General features: G+C 36.2%; 1 protein-coding gene across 6 annotated transcripts in view; it reads left to right on the plus strand.

Annotated features, from left to right (window-relative positions):
* Positions 1 to 22,298, plus strand: part of Csnk1g3 (casein kinase 1 gamma 3) — a 106,095-nt gene that overhangs the window by 73,220 nt on the left and 10,577 nt on the right. For 3 of the 6 annotated variants that reach the window (XM_048358095.1, XM_048358098.1, XM_048358096.1), the window contains 5 exons: positions 6,417 to 6,502; positions 6,634 to 6,718; positions 8,473 to 8,621; positions 9,619 to 9,714; positions 21,881 to 21,987. In XM_048358095.1, the coding sequence (XP_048214052.1) occupies positions 6,417 to 6,502; positions 6,634 to 6,718; positions 8,473 to 8,621; positions 9,619 to 9,714; positions 21,881 to 21,987 (523 nt within the window). Of the gene's footprint in view, positions 1 to 6,416; positions 6,503 to 6,633; positions 6,719 to 8,472; positions 8,622 to 9,618; positions 9,715 to 13,244; positions 13,341 to 21,880; positions 21,988 to 22,298 lie in introns of all 6 variants that reach the window. The other 3 variants (XM_048358097.1, XM_048358099.1, XM_048358100.1) reach the window with 2 other exon arrangements.

The raw sequence follows: 22,298 nt of genomic DNA on the forward strand, positions 1-22,298 counted from the left end.
GTAGATGAGTGGATCAGGAAATGTGGTACATATACACGATGGAATTCTATGCCTCTATCAGAAAGAATGACATTGCCCTATTCGTAAGAAATTGGAAGTGTTGTATTCTGGGGAGTGAGAAAATCCACCAAGCAGTGTTAAAGGTGACAAATGAGTTTTATTAGTCGGTTTGCCACTGTCTTGCCCTGGGCTAACCCAGAGCTAGGAGCAGTTGCAGCCTCCAGGGGGTGAGTTTTTTTCCTTTCTTTCTTTCTACAGGCCTCTCTACAGGCCTCCTGTTCTCCACAGGCCTCTGTTCTTCATAGGTCTCTCCCCTCTCTGAGGGACTCCACTTTCCACATGGCTCTCTGTGGGCCTCCGCTCTCCTTGGGCCTCCTCTCTCCATGGGCCTCAGGCCTCCATCCTCCACAGGTCTCCGCTCTTCGCAGGCGTCTGCTCTGCATCCTCTCTGGCTCCCACAGGCACCAGGCTTCAGACTTTCCCATAGGCCTCAGGCTCTGGGCCCCTCCTCAGGCCTCAGGCTCTTCTCGGTTTGGCTCTGCTCTGCTCCTCTGTCCACTCTCCTCTGGCCTCTAGCTCTCGGCAGGCCTTGGCTCTGAAGGCCTCATCTCTCTCCCCGCCCAGAGGTAGGCCGCTCTGGCCTCCTCCCTTCACAGGCCCGGGGTTCGGGCCTCCTCCATCCCAGGCCCGGGGCTCTGGCTCTCCTATCCCCAAGCCCAGGCTTGGGCTTGCTCCATCCACAGGCCCAGGCTCAGCCTTTCCTTTCCGCAGGCCCAGGCTCCCCTCAGCTCCACGAGGCACCTCCTTGTGCCTTGCCTTCTCCATGCCTCTCCTCCTTTTCCTGGAAATCCCACCCTCTTATGTCCCTCCCAGCTCCCTGCAGGCTGGGGGTGGTGGTTCCGGTCCCCTCTTCGTGGGGCGGGATCCCTTTTTATGCTCTGCAGTGGGGCGTGGTAATGATGACTACATGGGGTGGGGCTTCCCCCCCTCCAAGGTTATTACATTCCCCATTGGTTTTATGATGAATCAAATCATTGATTGAACTGATTCTTTGGGTCAAATCCTAAACTCACATCTCCCCATACAACAGGCTTAGAGTTCAGCAAATCCAGCAGAGAATAACAGGCTGCCTGTACAAAGGTTTGGGCAAAGAATCTCTCCCCACAGTAACATGTTAAGAACAAGAACCATAAGAATCTTGTTGAACACATTACCACTTAATAAGTCTTATCATTCAGGGATCCTCTGAGTGTCTCTGAACAGTCCATCTTGCAGTCGCCATCTGGATATTGTCCCTCTCCTCATTTCTCTTGGGAGTGATGGATCTAATGCTGTTTTCTTGCAACTTTTCTATATAAACTCATTAAGGATACATTGTATAGACTTGGAAGGCTGAGGCCCCACTGGTTTTCAAGGGAGTTCTAGGCAGTGCCCCAGCCCAATTTACCAGGACAAAAACCACATATCCTGCCTCCTTTTCCAAAAGATTACTCTGGTCCCTTGATCTAAAAGGGGGTTGATGGGCGAAGACCATCCATCTTCTGTAACTTCTTCAAGCTGACTCAAGGGCACTGACCCTACTTAACCAGGAACCTATATCCTTACCCTAATTTACCAAGGGGTTGCCAGAATTAAATATCATTACTCCAAACTAAAAAGTATATACAACACATTCAGACAAAAGACAAGATAGAACCTTACTTCTGGAAGATTTAAGCAGACAACACCAAGAGACAGATCCACAGACACTTCATGCACATGATTTTTTTTGAGGAGGCCCGACATGGCCTCAGATGGTCCCAAATGGCTCTTCTTGGTCCCAGATGGCTCCTCAAGGAAGCTCCAGGAGGCACAGTCGACGTCTTGTTCCAGCCTCAGACTCTGGATGTAGTGCCATGTCCAGCCTTCCGCTGAGTCCCCCAGATGCAGACCTGCCCAGATCAGATGGCTTCACAAGGAAACCCCAGATGACTTCTCACAAAGAAGTCCCAGATGACTTTTCTAGGAAGTCTCAGATGGCTTCTCAAACAAGTCCCAGGTGACCTCCCCTAAGGAAGTCCCAGATCAGATGGCTTCTCAAGGAAGCCCCACAAAACCTCCCAATGAGGTCCCAGATGACTTCTCAGGGAAGTCACAAATGGCCTCCCAAAGAAGCCCAATGAGGCATGGGAAGTGTCTCATTTCGGCCTCAGACTCACTCTTGAATGGTTGCCAAATGACTCCTGACTCCTATCCATGTTGGTCCTTGGCAAACACTCTGGAGGGAGACTCTCTTACCTGAGGGCGAAGACACTCACCTACAAGGCGGTATCCCAGGGGCCAAGGCCCAAACCATCTGGATGGAAAAATCTCTTGTCCGTGCTCAGTCTCTATGCTCTTCTTGCCATTCTCAATTGTGGAGACATCCTGAGACTTTTCAGCCAGTTTCCTCTTTGTAGGCAACAATCACTGGTTGGCAGAAGGTGTCTTCTTCCAGCCACTCAGCCTCCACCACAAAATTCCGCACCAGGTCCTTTGCCTATGCATCCAAATTCACAGAGGTCAGAGCCCCCCTCCTTTAGATTGGTTTTCAGCCTGGACTGCAGTAATGCTATCTCGCTGGGGCCTCCATCTGTGTGTTCCGGGAGCAAGAAAATGCACCGAGCACTGTTAAAGGTGACAAATTAGTTTTATTAGTCAGCTTGCAACTGCCTTGCCCCGAGCTAATCCAGAGCTAGGAGCAGTTGCAGCCTCCTTTTCTTTCTTCCTTTCCAGCAAATAATAACAGGCTGCCTGTACAAAGGTTTGGGCAAAGAATCTCACCCCAGAGTAACATGTTAAGAACAGACCACCTGTTCTCCACAGTCCTCTGAGGGATTCTACTTTCCACATGGCTCTCCACGGGCCTCTGCTCTCCACGGGCCTCCCCTCTCCTCATGCCTCCACTCTCTGCATCTGCTCATGCTCTCTCTGCATTTGCTCTGGCTCTGATAGGCACCAGGTTTCAGACTTTGCCACAGTCCCCAGGCTTTGTGCCCCTCCTCAGGCTCCAGGCTCTTCTTGGTTGGGCTCTGCTCTGCTCCCCTGTCCGCTTTTCTTGGGCCTCTAGCTCTCAGCAGCCCTTGGCTCTGAAGGTCTCAGCTCTCTTCTGGCTCAGAGTTGGGCCGCTCTGGCCTCCACCCTCCACAGGCCTGGGGCTCCGGCTTTCCTGTCTCCAGGCCCGGGCTCTGTTCAGCTCCATGAGGCACCTCCTGGCGCCTTGCTTTCTCCGTACCTCTCCTCCTTTTCCCGGAAATCCCACCCTCTTATATCCCCCCAGCTGCCTTGGGGTGGGGGTGAGGGTGAGGGTGAGGGTTCCAGTCCCCTCTACATGGGGCAGATCCCCTTTTACACTCTGCAGTGGGGCATGGCAATGATGACTACATGGGGCAGGGCTTCTTGCCCCCTCTCAAGTTATTACAGAAGGACTTGGAAAAAATTATACTAAGTGAAGTGAGTGAGACCCAAAGAAACATGGACTCTATGATTTCCCTAGAAGGGAATAATTAGTACATGTTTAGGCTAATCATAGAGAAGATCACAGTAGCCCAATAGCTATGCCCTTATGAACATATAAAATGTTGCTAAGTGAAATGAACTCCACATTATGGATACAAGTATTATACCATTGTTGTAATTATTTTCAACATGCCATGTGAAACCATACCTTTTTTCTTTTGTTTCTCTTATATCCCCTTCCTGTGGTTGGCCCCGTGCTATCACTGTATCTTATCTGAGTACTCTGGATACTGTATATACTGGTGCTAGAACTAGAGAAGGGAAAGGGAATATCAAAATTGAGAGACAAAGGCTAAAAAGACAAATGACTCCAAAACCAATACTTACAAAACCATTTGGTGTAAACCAACTGAACAACTCATGGGGTAGGAGAGTGGAAAGGGGAGGGGTGGGGGGGGGAAATGAGAGTAGAGTAACAAGGTGAACAAGAAATGCATTCACTTACTTACATATGAAACTATAACCCCTCTGCAATTCACTCTGACAATTAAGAAAAAAAAACTTAGAAGATAATAAAATGAAAAAAAGGCTAATTTTTTTTAGGAATCAGATTCTCTACCATTCCCTGTAAATTGGAGTTCATCAAAGTATGAAACCTTGTTTGTTTGTTTAACTATGCTATTAAGAAAACAACAGAAACAAGCCATGGTGTCAGACAAAGGAAGTATTTACAAAATGTTTATCTGAAAATGACTTGTATTGAGAATATACCAGGAAGTTTTACAACTTTGACAAGTACTCATATGGGCAATGTATTTGAATAAACATTTCACAAAGATGCATGCATGATTAATAGCCCATAAAATGCACTTAAACATAACTCCCTAGTGAAATACAAATTAAAGAATAATCGTACATTTCATAGGTATTAGCATGGCTAAAGTTTAAAAGATAACCATATTCATTATTGGACATGTTTTGAAGTGCCTGGAGCTCTTATTCATTGCTGCTGGGAATATGAAATGTGTCACACATAAACCCTTTTGAAAATATTTAAGACCTTTATAAAGATAAATTTATACTTGGACTGTGATTCCATGATGTAATTTCTAAATATTTATGGCCAAGGGAAATAAAAATGAATATTCAGGGGCTGGGAATAGAGTTTACTGGCAAGAGTGCTTGCCTCGTATACATGAAGCCATGGGTTCAATTCCTCAGCACCACATATATAGAAAAGGCCAGAAGTGGCGCTGTGGCTCAAGTGGCAGAGTGCTAGTCATGAGCAAAAAGAAGCCAGGGACAGTGCTCAGTCCCTGAGCCCAAGCCCCAGGACTGCCAAAAAAAAAAAAAATAATAATAAAATAAAAAGTATATTCATAGGAAGACTTGTATTAAAATATTCAAAGTAATCTCCTTCCATTAGTTCCAAACTGGAAACTGTAAGTATCCTTCAACAGGAAGATAAACATTTTGTGCCTTGCCCAGTAATAAAACATAATGAACTACGGGTGCAAGGTGTAGCCTTGGTGAATTACAGAAACATACTCAAGGAAGAGTCTATATTGTGTGATTCCATCCATGTGTCAGCATAAAAAGTCTCATTGTAACTAACTTCCGGGTTGTTTGAATGTAGGAGGTGCTTTCTGATGATGGTGGCAGTCAGGCAAAGACAGTGTCAAAATTGGTCTTATTCAGAGCGTATTTGATTATGGACAAATTATGCTTTGTTGAAAGAAGTTTCTTTTTAGTGATTATCAAACCTAGATAAACTTCAGTATCATCTACTAAGCTTTTGTAAATGCACAGCAATCCGTCACTAGTGGTAGGATTTCTGTTTTTGAAAAGCTCAGATAATTCTAGTTTTTAACTGAGCGTAAAAGTAGAATTCGCCCTCCCCACTAAGACTTTTCATTATTTTACAACGCTAGAACATAGGATCCATGAAGACTGCTCTGTATTGTCGCTATATACATTCTTTTAATGATAATAAGGAACTTTCAGTCTTATGGAAGGAATTGATAAAGAACACAGAGAGTCTATGATAAAGTCTAAAATGATTTCTGACCCTTTCACCTGATCCTTTCCTTGAGAAATGTGATTTTCTTATAGCAGCACCTGGATTAAACATCTTTTATACAAACATCTCTTAGTAAAGCATTGTTTTTCTCTTTTATTATTACTCAGCATTTATGATTCATAACTTAAAAGATCAAAAAATTCAAGTTTAATTTCATTGACAAAAGTTATGTGCTATACATTTTTGTTACTAAAAATAAATAACTTGAGAATGATTTGCTCTGTTCTTAAGTTTTGGTGATAGTGAAGGGATTATCAGTATTGGTTTGTGTTAAACATCAGTTTTTTAAAAAATATTTTATTGTCTTCAAATAGTTACACAAAGACTTGATGTTCAGTGGAGCAGTTTATGAACACAGTACATCTTGATCAATGTCACCCACTGATGTTTCTTGAAATAACAATAATTGCTCTTATTGTTGATGGAGAATATGTGATTAGAAGTTGTATGCTTATATAACTTCATGGAAAGGATCATTTAATAAAGCTAAACATTTAAAACTCAAATGCTTCTTGGGACCTTTAATATGTTGTGCTATTTTTTAAAATGGAGCTCTATTCTACAAGGACTCTGGGTAATCACTGGAATCCTTTTTCCTTTGGCCTGTATTTCCGTGAATATATATCTGAGTAAATGGAAAATCTGCAGTCACATTTAAATTATTATAATAGCACATTTATGTATAAATGCTGTTTTGATTTAGTTTAGTCATAATTTTCTTACCTGTAGAGAAGGGATCCATATGTTGTGTTTATGTATTGAACATTGGGAAATTAATTTTACACCTAATGAAAGAATCAGTTCTCCATTTTTCTAACTTTTAACTGGTAAAGTGTGATGTATGTATCTTCTGTTTCAGAGCAAAGTAGGAGAGATGATTTAGAAGCTTTAGGTCACATGTTCATGTACTTCCTGAGAGGCAGTCTTCCATGGCAAGGCTTAAAGGTATTTGTTTTTGTGTTTCCTCATGTAATTTCATCAAGCCTTATATACTTAAATCACCTGTCCTAAATAACCATTTTTGATTTACATGTTTTCAGGGATGTTTTCTGTTTTTGTTTTTTTTTCTATTTTAGGCTGACACACTAAAAGAGAGGTATCAAAAAATTGGAGATACAAAAAGAGCAACACCAATAGAAGTGTTATGTGAAAATTTTCCAGGTACTGAATACTGCCACACTGATAACTGCTGATAGTTATTGCTTCAATTTATAAATATTTTTATACTTAAAAATGTGAAGACTTTAAAAAATGTGTATCAATAACATTATTAATAAGTAGAAATACAGACTAATGAGTACCAAGTATTAAGCTTAGTACAATATTAGTCATTTGGCTCTTAATGTCAGCTTCAAAAGAAGAGGTTCAAAGTACAGAATAGTTCTCGAAGTAGAGTAAAATCTGACCTTACTAATTTTAGATTAGTTTTATGTTGGAGGACTGTATACATTTATGAAAAGAGTTTTGTTTTCAGGTAGGTATATAGCAACTCTAGATCAATGAATTTTACTTCACAAATAACACATAACTGTAATTCTGGAGAGTCATGGTTTAGGATCAGCTGAGCAAAATGTTAGTGGGACCACATCTCAACAACTTAAGTGGGGCATGGTGTTTCATGTCAACAATCTCAGTTTTTTTTGGGGGGGGGATTGTAGTTAGGAAATTTTTTATGTGAGGTTGGCAAAGGCAAAAAGTGAGATCCTATGTGAAAAGCAGCACAAAAGGACTGAGGATGGGCTCCCATGGTAGAGTGCCTAAGGCCCTGAGTTCAACTATTGAAGTTTTCTAAATCAATTAAAGAATAAGAATAATTTCATTAACACATTAGAATCCCTGTTGTGATTTGTGAAGCAGAAAAAAGGGAAAAGAGAACTGGGTTTGAAGATTCAAGATTGACTTCTTGTTTCCTTTGAGCTTCTGGTTCTCCCATTGTTACTTCAACACTATCAGTGTAATCTGAGGTAGTTCTTTGTTAAAGTGGCTAATTCTTCATTGTCAGCAAATTGTGTGCCCTTAAGGAGGGCTGCTGCCACAAACAATTGACCATGTTGACTGTTATTATGTATTCTTCTTTTCCCCCTTCTTTTTCTTTTCTAAGTATTTAAAAAATGGACATAGCTATTAGAATTGGGAATTATAATGGTGTGCAGAGATTGGTCTATTACCAAATAGTTGTTCACCATGACCAGAAAGTGAGAGAAGGCATCAAAAGTGTTCCTATATCACACACACACACACACACACACACACACACACACACACACGCACACGCACGCGCGCGCGCACGCACAAAGGTTTTTGCCAGTCTTGGGGCTTGAACTCAGGGCCTGAGCATGGTCCCTGGCTTCTTTTTGTTCAAGGCAAGTACTCTACCACTTGAGCCACAGTGCCACTTCCTGCTTTTTATGGGAACTATTTTAGATTTATTTTGCAAGCTCATTTGGTTAGAATAATGGTCATAGCTAAGATTAGGCATTTACTATTGCTGAGTTAATGTATATTGCTGATTCTAAAGGAAACTAGTACAAATGCTATCACATAAATCAATTCCTACTAATATTTTAAATGTACTAAAAACTTATGCACTATGTGTGATAAAAATAATCATTCAGCATTGAACTGCTGCTAATCAACCTTTATTACTGTCCGGATATCTATAATTTTGTAAAACTTTAGTCTTTGCTAATAAGCAGCAAAACTAGTGGTTAACCTAGCTTACAACTTTTGTCTCTATGTTCTTTTCTCCTTTCTTTTCCCCTAAAAAGGCAAATTTTGTTGTAATTGAACTCTGAAGGTTTTAAATTGAAATTGTTTTTTCATGTTTTTGTAGCAGTGTGCTTTGAGACAGTAACTATTTTATTACTTATTAGTGTAGAGAAGTGTAGTCAGAACAATTTTTATTTTCTTTCCAGAAGAAATGGCAACATATCTTCGTTATGTAAGAAGGCTAGATTTTTTTGAAAAGCCAGACTATGATTACCTAAGGAAACTTTTTACTGACTTGTTTGATCGAAAAGGATATATGTTTGATTATGAATATGACTGGACTGGTAAACAGTTGGTGAGTACTCTGCCATATAATAGTTGATTTTTATCGTATTTGTTGGGAAGATTTGAGACCTGCTATGTATGTATGTATATTTTAAAGGATCCATCTTCCTATTTTGAGAGATTTCTTCAGGTCTTATCAGTCTATTCTTACTTGAGTTTTGTAAACGTTCTACATTGACTCTCCTTTTTAGAATAATAGTTTCTTTTGGACTTTTCATCCCAATTTGATTTTTAAGATCAAGTATGCTAGTTTTGAATGATAGTCTCATGACTAATTTAAATATGTAATTAGCTTAAGAATATGTGAATTTTTATAAACCTCTTTCCTGAGTCAAAAATATTAGATATCGGGAGCTGGGAATATGGCCTAGTGGCAAGAGCGCTTGTCTCATATACATGAAGCCCTGGGTTTGATTCCCCAGCACCACATGTATAGAAAATGGCCAGAAGTGGCGCTGTGGCTCAAGTGGCAGAGTGCTAGCCTTGAGCAAAAAGAAGCCAGGGACAGTGCTCAGGCCCTGAGTCCAAGGTCCAGGACTGGCAAAAAATAAAAATAAAAAAATTAGATATCGGTAGTTTTGTTTATTAAAAATTGTCTCTTAAATTTTGTTATAATGGCTGGTTCTGTTTGTATATTAGCTTTGGAAATGAGAGACATTAAAAATATTTTTGATAAGTAACCTAAATGTAATAAGTCTTACAAGACTTTTTATATTTATAAAAGTATTTTAAATATTAGCTTGGCATTGGGCCATGATCCTCAGATTTCAGCCTCCTGAGTAGCTAGGTTGCAGGCATGAACCACACTTAAAAAAGTGTTTAAGTGCTTTAAAAACATTTTTTAAAAGTAACAATTTCTCTTTTTTTTTTACTTTGTTGGTTTTAATAGTATATTTTGAGAATATTGCTTCCCATAATCTAACAACTTTTAGTATTCTTCCTTGATCATTTCTCTAAGGAGATTTCTGAAATACATGGTATTATTGGCCCATGTTGCTGTCTTGCAGCCTACTCCAGTGGGAGCTGTTCAGCATGACCCTGCCTTGTCCTCCAGCCGAGATGCACACCCACACAAAGACAAGACACAGCAGTCCAAAAACCAGGTTTGGTGCCCTTTTTACCTAGGAAATAAATTTCACTTACATAGTATTGCTGTGACCACTTCTTTTTTTCATGGGATCAAACACACATACACATATTGAAAAATTTAAAATAGTATTTTCATTTGGTGACCTATTTTTCCTAATTCGTATTATTAGTTTAAAAACATTAAAATGTTTAACTATAACTTCCTAATTAATAGTATAAATTACTGTAAACTGAAAAGACATCATTTGATATTCTATTAGTATGTAAGTATTTGGATACTCGATTGTAGTAAATTATAATAGCAACTGAAATTTCTAACTGTTGTATAGTTCAGTAACTTAGTGTCTCTCTGCTGTTGACAGCTATTTTCTATGTGTTCCTTTAGAATTGTAGAAGTAAGAAAGACAGTCAGATAGATAAGAATTTTTTTTTTTTAGACCAGTATTTAGTTAACTAGGAGGTCACCCATGTTTGGGCGATCAGACATCCATGGGTGTGGCAAATTAATAAACATCACAAAACTTCAGTTTCCTGAAGTATATGCTGATTTCTAACATATAGTCAGCTTTCAATAAATCTCTTGTTGCTGGTGTTACTATTATCACAAATAAATGCATATAAAACTAAACTTCTAAGCAGAATAAGCTGTATCACATGGGATGAGTTAATAAAGTGCCTAGAGGGTATTATGTAAATATTTGTGGATATGATAAAGCTTATAAGGAAAAGGTGGCTTTGGGGATGCATGTGAAGAATGAATCAATCCTTCAATCCTTTCTTGGGGAGGGAGGTGGCTGGTCTTCAGGCTTGAACCCAGTACCTAAGTGCTATCTCTGAGCTTTTGTGCGCAAGGCTAGCACTCTGTCACTTGAGCCACATAGCACTACTTCCTGCTTTTGGGTGGTTAATTGGAGATAAAATTCTCATGGACTTTTCTGCCTAGGCTAGCTTGGACCACTAACCTCAGGCTCCTGAGTAGCTAGGATTACAGGTATAAGCCATCAGTTCCTGCAAGATACTCACACTTTAAAGGCAAATGATGAAATTGGCATTTTGGAGATAGTGAACAGTTTTGTTTTGTTTTTTTTAAAGCATAAATTTTAGCAGTCTAATTTTCTTAGAGCAGAGAGTAAATTGGCGACAAGGTACAGAATATCAATTGACAATTGAGAGTTCATACTTTTAGGGAATAGAAAGCTGTTGAAATTTTTGAGCAATATTTTTGTTTCCTTTTTTGTAAAAGAAAGCTTTATTAAAAGTCTTACTTCTTCATCGAATAAAGAATATTTAGAAATAATTGGTTATAACCTTTTTTACAGAAGGACAATGTCTTGTCCGTTTTTACTTTTATCCCATAAAGTTCAAGTGAGCATCAACACAAGAAGAAAGTGAAAGGAAAGAAGACCTTTTGTTCAAATCCATTCAGCAAATAAAATGCTGCATTTGGGGGAGCATTTAACAGTATTATGCTATTAGGTTCAGCCAATTAAAAATTAATTTTTAAAAATTAGTACAATGAAGTTCTCATAAATGAGTTCTAATACAAATTATAATTAGTTGATAGTTTGAGTACTCTGGTAAGGTGCTATAGAAGGAAATAGCTCAAAAATTGAGGCTTATAGTTTTTGTTTTGTTGATTTCTTGAATATATTTAGAAGATCAATAATTTATATTTCCTTATTAGATTGTAAGCCTACTGAATGTAGTAATATATTTCTTTTTACACTAAATTAAAGGAGAAAATATATATATATTCTTATATGTATGTGCATATATGTAAATTTTCAGTAAATACTTTAAAATAAACTTGGTTTATTGTATTGAATTTGGTTCCTAATACTCAGATTCTCATTATAGAAAACTTGAATACCTAGAAAATCTCTTTAAATGGCTATGTATCAATAAACAGTTAAATTTTGTGAGAGACTATTCAATTCTAAAGGGAAAAGTTAATTCTTTAAAGGAGAAAAAATTAGTAATGTCATTCAGTAGATAATTGATAAACTTTTATTGAGTCAATAATTAAATTTAGGTGATCCTATAATTTTATATAAATGTGTTAAATGTGTGTAATTGTTTATATGAAGAGAAAGTATGTTATTTTAACTATATTCTTAAGAGTTCTGTAACTTCAAAAGACAACTGAGCTGTTGTCTCAGATATTTGTCTTAATTTTGGCACCAGTTTCATTTTTAGATTTAAATTCATCTAGTTCATTTCAATATAATAAGGTGTAAATGTGACAAGTTCTGGTTATGAATTTTGAAGTTAAATGGAAAGAGCTATCATACTTTATGTGATGATTTGGAATATGTGATTTTATGTTATGCAGTTTAATTTAGGATGTTTAATGCTAAAACATTTATTCACATCTGCTACTTGAGCTTTAACATCTCTGCCCCAAAAGGTTTTTATAGTTGCACAAGTACTTTGGCTCCTTTAGCCTTTGTACTTTGTGTCAAGATTCCTTTAACTTGAGTTGAAAAAGAAAGCAAAGAGTACTGAAGAATTAAGAATCTATTCATTGTTATAAGCAGCTGGATAGCATTACTGGCAGAGCAGTGGGCTTGGAGTTGGAATCCCTGCTGTTCTTCTTGTTAGCTTTGAGATTGTAGGGATGTGTTTAATGGCTTCATTAAGAATATGGGCATACTATTTCCATCTCAAAATGTGACAGCAGATAAAGTAGCTAATATAAAACCAAACAAGGACTAAAATATGAAAATTTCTCTATTCTTTTTATTAGTATTTCTCACATTTCCTGAAACACAGGAATTTACCTCTGTAAAGAAGATATTAAAAAAAAACAAAACGCCCAAACTCTGAATTACTCTTAGTTCTACTGGTGATATCTATTAGATTGTGCTTATCTCCAGACAGACTTGCTAGGATATTAAAATAGAGAGAGAGAGAGAGAGAGAGAGAATTTTAGCATGTTTTTATAGAAGTGCGCTCTTTAATTCAAACCAGATTTTTCAAAAAAGATCAAGAAAACAGATTAATAAATGTAGGGTTGTTGCTTTAAAAAAAAACACAACACTTAGTTTTTGTCATGTAGTATTTGTCATAATGCTCTTCACTTTTCAAAGAACCTTTTTCTGTTGTACCTGTTATCCTTATAATCAGGAATAGAATTATAAACAAGAGAGAAACTTTTCTAAGATCTCAGGTACATCTTTCTAGGATCTCTATTTTTACATGGTAGTTAAAAACAGATATTCATAAGAAAGCATGGGGATTTCTGTAAGAAAATGCAGTACTTTTTTGGTTTACTTGGCATTTATATGGAGTGCTGTTATGGACAGCACTTACCCACTGACTTGAGTCTGACCTACAGAGCCCTGTTACTTCTAAAATTTTAGGACGCAAAGTTTTCCACATTTTGTGTACAAAAATAAATGCACCTTTGATTAGTTATTACTAGGATAGTGGGGATATTTTTAAATTCCTTGATACATTTGTTTTATACATTATGAGGATGAGATGTTTAACATATTGGGTTTTTCTTCTTCCATGCATGCCACATGCATTAAATAAATGGCAGTCGGCAGACCACAGGGCAGCTTGGGACTCCCAGCAGGCAAATCCCCACCATTTGAGAGCTCACCTTGCAGCAGACAGACATGGTGGCTCAGTACAGGTATTTTCTGATTATTGCATGAGTGCTTATTCCCCAAATTTATACACTAACCCTTTTTTTGAACTCATGGCATGATTTTATATCCTATGGAAAGCTTGTTGCTGAATTCTATTAATTTGTTATTTAACCAACGAACAAAAATAACATGGTCTAAAAAGACCACCACGGATACTGTAGCTTTGCCTTTGTTCATTTTGCAAATATATGCATCCAAAATACTTAAGTCATACTCATAACAGGCTAGGAAAAGGAGCTATATTATTTTAAATATTTATGAAATTTGATTTTTGATAAGATAAATATTTGTAATGCTTATGTAATAGAACAGTTTTATACCTTTTTCCACTCATTGATTTTTTGCTTTTGTCAAATTTCATTCACATATATGTAAATTTTTCATGTTTAGTACTCAGAATATATTTTCTGATTAGTTGATCAAATGAATACAACCCTGATTTATGCATTTATCTCGTGTTGGTACTAGGGCTTTAGCTCAGTGCCTGGGCTCCGTCACTTCGCTATTTTGCTCAAGGCTAGTGCTTTACCACTTGAGTCACAGATCCATTTATGACTTTTTGTGACTAACTGGAGTTCAGGGTCTCTTGAACATTACCTGCCCCGGCTGGCTTCCAACAGTGATCCTCAGATCTCAGCCTCTTGAGTAGCTAGCATTATAGGCATGAGCCACCGCTCCTGGGTTGGCCCTGATTTTTATAAAGGAACGTTTTGTTTTCACTTTTAGAAAATAATTGGACAAACAGTTTCCATGATAAGTGGAATTAAAATATTCCCTTCATAAAGTGTGTTAAGCTTTACAGAAATTTAAGTGATTTTTAAATCTTCATATACACTTGGAACAGCTAGTATATTCTGCCCTCTCAAGCCCTCTGTTTTAATCATTTGTGTGTATTGTAGAACTAGGAAAGGTGTATTGAGTTTCTTATACTTTTAAAAGTATCTGTTTAAGATAATCTTAATCTGGGCTTAAAGTACTTGAGTAAGATTATCTCTGTTTATTTCATTTTAGAATCGTTTTATTGTTTTTCTACATATATTTGTAGCTAACAATTTCCTATTTTATTTGATCAATTTTGCATTTTTCTTCATGTATATTTCATCGACCAAGTCTATGCTCTGGAGTTTATTCTTTCCTTAAAGTCTAAACCCATGATTAAATCTTATGAGTTTGTTTGTTTTTCTCATTCTTAAATATTAGAAATAATTTAAATGAAGCAACCAACTATTCATAGAATTTTGTAATCTATGGGATTTTCAGTTAATGCATAGTAGAAATAATTGTATTGTGAGTAAGCTAAGAGTGAAGAACTTAGAGGCAAAAGGTACCTGAATTATAAAATGTTTTCTCACTTCACTTCCTTTTGAAAATTAGAGCTAATGGAGAAAAAGGATATATTTAACTTGCGTAAGAGAAACTGAATTGTTTATGTATCTACCTGTGTTTACATATATTTGAATTCCCCTATGTGTTTTGTAGCATGTACTTTGCTCCATGCTCAGGGAAGTCTTCAACTATTGAATAATTTCTAGATGGCTATCCTATCACTTTTGTATCATTAGCCCACACTGATTCTCTTAGCCTCTTCTTACTTATGTGGCTCAAGGAATCCCTTTGGATTATCAAAGGGTGAGTGAACATGAGTTTTGGCTCACTTCAGTACTTGAGGTACTATTTTTTTTTCCCATGTAGTTTGCTCCTTTTTTTCTAAAACTTTTCTGCCCATAAAAACTAACTTAAACTCTAGTAACACAGACAATAATTACATAGGCAAAACAAGAAATTACCTTCTACTTTCATTGGCTTCACTACTATTTTACAGTATTAAACAGACCTGACATGATAGAGAGTAAAAACATTTGACATTAATAAAAACTTTCACTAACTTCCTAAGGTAATGCTTGAAGCTTGTCCCAATGCAAAATAAAAATCTGAATTCATCTAAATCTTTGCACTTTATACCATACTTTGCAATTTATGCACACTTTCAAATTTATTTGAAATGTTATTTTTACATGCTTAGACTAAAGAAATTATAAACTAATGATAAAACCTAAGCCAATGTGATTATTGTAGTTGAATACTGTAGTTAACCTTGAATGAAAATAGAAAGAGAACTAGTGTGCACTATCATTCATACTACTGATAAAAGGAAGAGATAAAGAGAAAACCAAAACCAAAACCTATAATCCTAGCTATGGGAGGTTTGAGGATCAAGGTTTGAAGCCAGCTTGGGTTGAAAAGCACTTGAGACTCTTATCTTCAGTTTACCAGCAAAAAATTTAAAGCCAAATAGCTTTTGGCCCAGACTTCAAGTTCAAACCTCAGGACTGGCAAGAGAGGGGGTGGGGGCAAGAACTCCCTAATGGTGTTGAAGATAAAACCCAAGGCCTCACATGTTGTAGGCACATGTTTCATCACTGACCTGTACAATCCAGCTCCCCAAGAAGATTTTATTAGTTTAAAAAAAAAATCCTGACAAGGAGTTTGCCTTTGAGAGTCATCATGCAAGGGTCATTAAACTACCTATGGGACACTTTGTAGCATTCAGGAGATACAAAATCTTTATCTGACAAAGAAGTATTGTCAATGAATATCAAAGGCATACTGCAAATCTTTTCTCAGAAAACATGTTTCAACCAAAAATAGTACAATTGATTTAGATATAAGATACTTAGGAATCGGGAATCAAATCAGTGGTTGCCTGAAATGAGGTATTCTGGACCTGTGGCATTTCTCTGGTGGCATTTCACTGTAAGGTATCCCAGCTTGATTAGAACTGTGCAACCTCGTGCCAATTTTAGCCTACAGAAAGACCTGCAGGTATTTGCTGCTTCAGATGGGCTTTTAGTAGATACTGACTTAGTTGAATCTAAACTTGAGCTCCCTGTTTTTTCCTACTTTATTACATAGTACACCAGACATAGAAATGAACAAATTGATGACATTATGATTAAGAGCACAAGCATGCGATGTCAGATTTGGTTCAAATTCTGTGTCAAATTATCAGTAAAAGGATATTAACAATATATCTATCAGATGATTTTGTTGTAAAAGTTATTTAAGAAAACAAAAACAGTATTTAGCCCAGTGGCTGGGGTTTAGAATGTGCTAAATAAATGAAGAAACTTAAGTAGTATTTCATCAATCTCTTATAGATGTTGTATAAGATTTCTTAGAAGTCAAATATATAGGCGCAGCCAAAAAGAACTATCAAATGAAAAAATTTCCCATGTTATTCTTTTAGTGAAATTAATATTATTCCACAGTTGTCCATTTGATAAACTCTCCCACAGAAGAGACTGAGAATAATAATCAAATATCTGAAGATTTTATTTTGAATCTATTCTTGATATGTGTGTGTGTTTGAAAAATCCATAGGAGAATCATGTGCGTCCATTTCTGAGTAAAGTAATAAACATGGCTAGAAACATGTATGTCACATTCAGTTTCTTGACCATTCAGTATTCAGAAAACATTTCTTTGACAATTTCTAGGGGATAAGTACTATCTTTATCTGGAGGTTTCCATAGATTGAGGAGGCTAGTGAATAGGCAGTAAAGATAGCACACAATACTAGGGATATTATAGGGACACGCCGACCTGGGGTTTATAAGAGCAGTATTTCCTGGGGGGGGAAAAACAATACCTAAATTATGATCACAACAACCTGAATGAGTTGATTAGCTGAGAAGGTTGAAAGGGAAAAGAGAAGGTAGAAGAGAGAGCATGCACAAGGTTGTGGAGAAGAGAGACATACTGAAAAATTGAAATCAATAAATCTGGTGTGTCAGAAATTAGGCAGAGGTAGGCAGGAGGCAGATTTTGCAGGAGATAGGTCTTGTTTTGTAACAAATGTAATATTTGGAATTTACTCTGAAGACTCGGGGGAATTTTAAAGAGAAGCAGGGGACTACTTGACTAAATTTGTGTTTTCTAAAGACCACATTTGCTAGAGATGAGAGTAAAATAGTGTGAGGCATGGGCACAGCTAGACTATTGCTTAGGAACATTGATAAGTAGTGAGATGAAGAGAAAAGAAATAATTAGAAAAGTTAATTCAAAAGAAGAGTTTAGGTGAACACAAGGACTGCGTGGAAAGGAAGATTTCAGTTACTCTTGATAATTTCCCCCCTGGGAAATTAGAACTCCAAAGTTAGGTTTAAAAATGTATTGGGAGGATAGAAGGGTTGAAATTGATTAGAATACAATATAAACATGTGTGGAGATATAATAACAATGAACACACTGATATAAGCCTTTCAAAAACTGCACTAGGAGTAGCAGATTTGGTAAATAATCTCTGCCTGTCTTATCCTTGTTACCCTTGTGCCTGCTGCAATAGCACAACTCTCTTGATCCAGTGCCACCAGCTGAGCATCTATATGTAGAAGACATGTTAACAAGACATGTTAAATAGTATGTAGTTTACCTTGCTTTTGGATCGAATTTTAAGATTAATGCAATTTTTAGCTCCTGGGCAGGGGGTGTGGGGGGGAAACAGTAGAGTCACAAACTATATAAAAGACATATGTAGGGGCTGGAGGCATGGCTTAGTTGGTAGAATGCTAACCAGTACCAAGTTTAAGTCCCAATCTCAGGCCAAAAAGCAAAAAAAAGAAGACTTGTAATCAGACAGAGTTAAGGAAAGTGAAAGAATAACATTAATTGTTATAATAAAATTCTCATATTTGAGCCAGTATAGTACAGAACTATGAAAAAAATATGAAAATGATTGGACAGTTTCTTGCACCAGTAGAACACATACCTGATTGAAAGTGAGTGGAGTGATAGTTTCCATATCAAATTGTGAATGTAGAATTTCCTAAAATATTTCTAAAACTATTATCAATTACCTCTATAAATCTTTAAAACTACAGAGCTACTAACAAGGAACAAAATTAAGTGACTGTTAGAATCACATATTCCTTCTATAGCTTTCTGCAGTTCTGAAACCTGCACAAGAATTGTAGTTGCTTACCTTTATTATGTTAATAATTTCTAGATCACATCCTGTAGTCTAGTTTAGGATTTCTTGTCCATTTCTTACTGGGATGAATCAGTATTCTTAATTTGTTTTGATCTTCAATGTTTATAGCAACATCTCCACAGATTTTTTATGATGAAAGAAAATAGGGTTCTAATAGCTCTACTAGTGAAAGTGAGCTTAAAAATTCATCTGGTTTGTCATTGTTCAGAGTCCATGAAAATGTCTCTAATGATTAGGGTCATCTTTTGGAATATTAATAATATCAGATCCCTAGCTGTAGTGTAAATCATTTTCAAACAATACATATATCCCTAGCACAGGTCCAGTAAGCTAAGCTCTTTGGAAATTTTTTTAAATTTTATATTGTACTATTTTTCTCAGATGTCTTTTAGAAAAAACTGAGTGCACAAATAAAAGACACAATGTTTTAGTATGTCTAATATGCTTACTGGGCAGATTGAAATCTGGTTGATTAATATATTGAGTATCAACTGTGCATTTGGTAGTTATGATTAAAAGCGTCAAATATATATTGGAAGATAGTAGTATAACTAGTTTCTTAGGAATTCTGTTTAAAAAATATATTTGCTTTAAAAGCCCTAAAAAGTTCTATTATCTTTGTAAGATGTGTTATCTCTATACTCAAAGTCATATGAATTGACTTCCTTTGTAATGAGATCTAGTAGACACCTTTTAAATGAATTGTTACTTATTTCTCCCATGCTTACTTATGAGCTGTTTCCCCTAAGTGTTCCCTTGAATTCTGGTAGTGAAACTAGTGTCTGCTAGCCTTTTCTTCTCTCTCTCTTATTGTAAAATAAGAGGCTATACTAAGTTTCCTTTCAAAATTGTAATGTGAGAGGAAATTTCTTTTGAATAATAGAATAAATAACAATCCTAAAAACACCTGAATTTGCAAGTTTTTTGAAATGAGCATCTGACATTTTTATATAATTTTTTATTAAAAGAAGTGATCTCGAACACTAATGTTTCTGAGATTTTGTTTTCTAGTTCAAATTAATTCTAGAAACATTGCCTAAATATAATTGTTTATACTATGGCTTATAAAAATGTGTATGTATTTGCTTTGTTGACTGACTTAGGCTTCTAGCACTGTAATGATACATTATTTATAATATATCTTTATTTCCCCTTTGTATGAAGACCACTGATTGTAAGTGAAAACAGCTTTAATGCTGTGACATTGGTCTCAAATCATTAAGTAGGCTGACTGTATGGAGGGGAGCAGCACTATCACCTCTTAACCACTATATGGCATTTTTTTCTGACTTGAGAGCTATTGACCTCTATTCAAAGGGTTAGGGAATTTGGGAAACCTGGGAACAAATACATAAAGGATGATATTTTTTCTTCTGCTGTCAATGGGATTGACACATTTAAGCGAAATAAAGCTTATTCAACCAAGTGAGGTATGAAAAGTACCCCTTGATGAGCTGAAATAAATTAGATAATGTAAGGGTAAAGTATATATAGTTACTGTTGTTGGAACTTGAAATAATTTGCATTTAGATTATGAACTATGGTCCCTCAGGTAAAAGCATACAGGACCAACCTGGAATTTGAGATGGTCACTTAGCCTGTAGCTGCCCAGGGCCAGTGACTGAAAAAGAGAAAAGGAGACCTGTGAAAATTATGCTGGGGAAAGAGTAATGGAGGTGATTCAGTGGAGTGTTTGTCAGCTATTTCCAAGGCTGAGACCCTTGCTATTGATATGTTATTTTCCTTTTCAAGGCATACTCTGAGATCTTAAAGTTTTAAATTAAGAATCAAATTAAGGAATCAAGTTGTTTTTCAGATCTCAAAAACAACTATTTTATAATGTTTTTAGAACAAGAGAAAGCTAGGAAGAATGACAGAAAGGGGGAAAGAGGTGTCGTAGAAACAGAGGTGGCCTTAGGTATTACAATGTTCTTTTCCTTAGGTTACCTCAGAAATGATTGAAGCAATTTTGTGTGTCTTCATATTTAGATATAAAACCAAATCCAGTGTTTATATCTAAGGGAATATTCCACTTTGGACACTGATTTCTTCCTTTCCATGACTCAAGAATTAAATCAGATATGCTGATTGATTTCTTTCTTTGAGAAGAGTCTGTCAGGTCATGAGGAAAGGGTACTTATCTGTTTAATATGATGTGGTACTTCAAGTAACTAGGACCATGCCTGGCTTATTAGGAACTCAGTTAAAACTTCTGAATTCAGTTTTTGGATATATGGGGCTCTATAAATAGTATTGCTAAGTTTAGTAGTCAGTTTGTCTACTTTGGTGCCCACGCCATATTATGGAGATACATTTCTATATTTCGATATGCTTTTTTTCTGATAAAGAGATTAGGTAAAGGTTAAATTAGAAAATCAAAGATAATTCTTGATGAATTCTGGGAAGATAGTATGGCTTTAACTGAATTTTTTCTGTGGGAATAATAGGAAAAATAATAGATTTAACTGGAGGTATGGTTAATTTAGCCTTAGAAATGCCAAGGTTATAGTGCCAAACCTGGCTCAGCTAAAACTTTGGTTAAGTTCATAGGCTTACATAGAAGTGAGGGTTGAAACCACGATTACACATGATACTGATAGTAATGATGATGACTATAGTATATGAATGTCTTTTAAATCAAGGCTTTCACTATATTTGATTGTGTTGATTTCACTTGATACTCACAGAAACCATGTTAAATAGATGCTGCTATTTTCCAGTTTTTAGTTGAAGACCTCAAGGTTTACATTAGTAAGATAAGGTGTCTTATTTATTTATTGTGTGTCTTCATACTTTGCTTCCATTAAAACTAAGTTTCATAAGTATGGGAACCATGTCTTAATCCTTGCTGTAGCTGACACAGAATAGGCAATTTAAATCACTTGTCAACACAAATGAATGCATGCTTGAATGAGTGAAATCCTATGACAAGAGAAAGACCCTAGCAAACTTCTGGTAAGTAGTATAGTTAGTTTTGCATGTAGACCCATCTCCCCAGTAATCAGCTTACATCAAAGAATGCAAAATGTTTAAGAACATAAGGGCTGGGCAAAGCTCGCAGAACACATTTTTGAAGACTCATTGATTGCCGTCAAGAGAAATATTTATTAAGGTTCTGAAGTACAGACAGAAAATAGGTAAGAGAATTAAGGAAGAAATAGGATAACAAGTGAATTGGCAAAACGAAGACAATTTGAAAAATTTAGTAAGTTATTGTTATTTCCATTGGAAAGAGCAATATTAAAGCTTCCATGGGAAATAATTTACAGTCTATTGATGCATCAAATAAAATGATACATTATAGGAACAGATTGACACCGTGGAGTAAGAGTTAGCTTTCATAATCAGAAATGAAACACAGAAGTTTCACAAAGGAAAAAATGTTAGACTTATTTTAATTATGAGCATCTGCTTACTAATTGTTTTGTATTTCTCATCTTAATTTTCTAATTTAATCATTTTATTCAGTGTATGTGTAGGTATGTATAATATGTGTTTGTATGATATAAAAGTACTTTATTTTTTAAAAAATAGGTTGTAAGTTCTACAAATGGAGAGCTAAATACAGACGACCCTACTGCAGGACGTTCTAATGCACCCATCACTGCCCCCACCGAAGTAGAAGTGATGGATGAAACCAAGTATGTACTGCCTTACTTTGTTTAGGAACTTTTTGTTCTTTAGCTCTGCATGTTTCAAATTCATCCATAGTCACATTCAATTATTTCATGATTTTTTCCAGGAAATAGGTAATATAAAACAAGTGGTATAATTAATTGGTTTAATCATTTTAATGTTTTAAAATAATGATATTTCGGTAAATATTTAAAAACATAACCATAATTATTTTTAAAACTTTCTTCAAATCCTCAATTAAAATTAATAGCATATTTTTAGCCTTTGATACTTGAGCTTTGCATGAAAGTTGTTAACATACTATTGGTATTATTTT

This window comes from Perognathus longimembris, chromosome 11, assembly GCF_023159225.1.
Source record: "Perognathus longimembris pacificus isolate PPM17 chromosome 11, ASM2315922v1, whole genome shotgun sequence".
Lineage (NCBI taxonomy): Eukaryota > Metazoa > Chordata > Mammalia > Rodentia > Heteromyidae > Perognathus > Perognathus longimembris.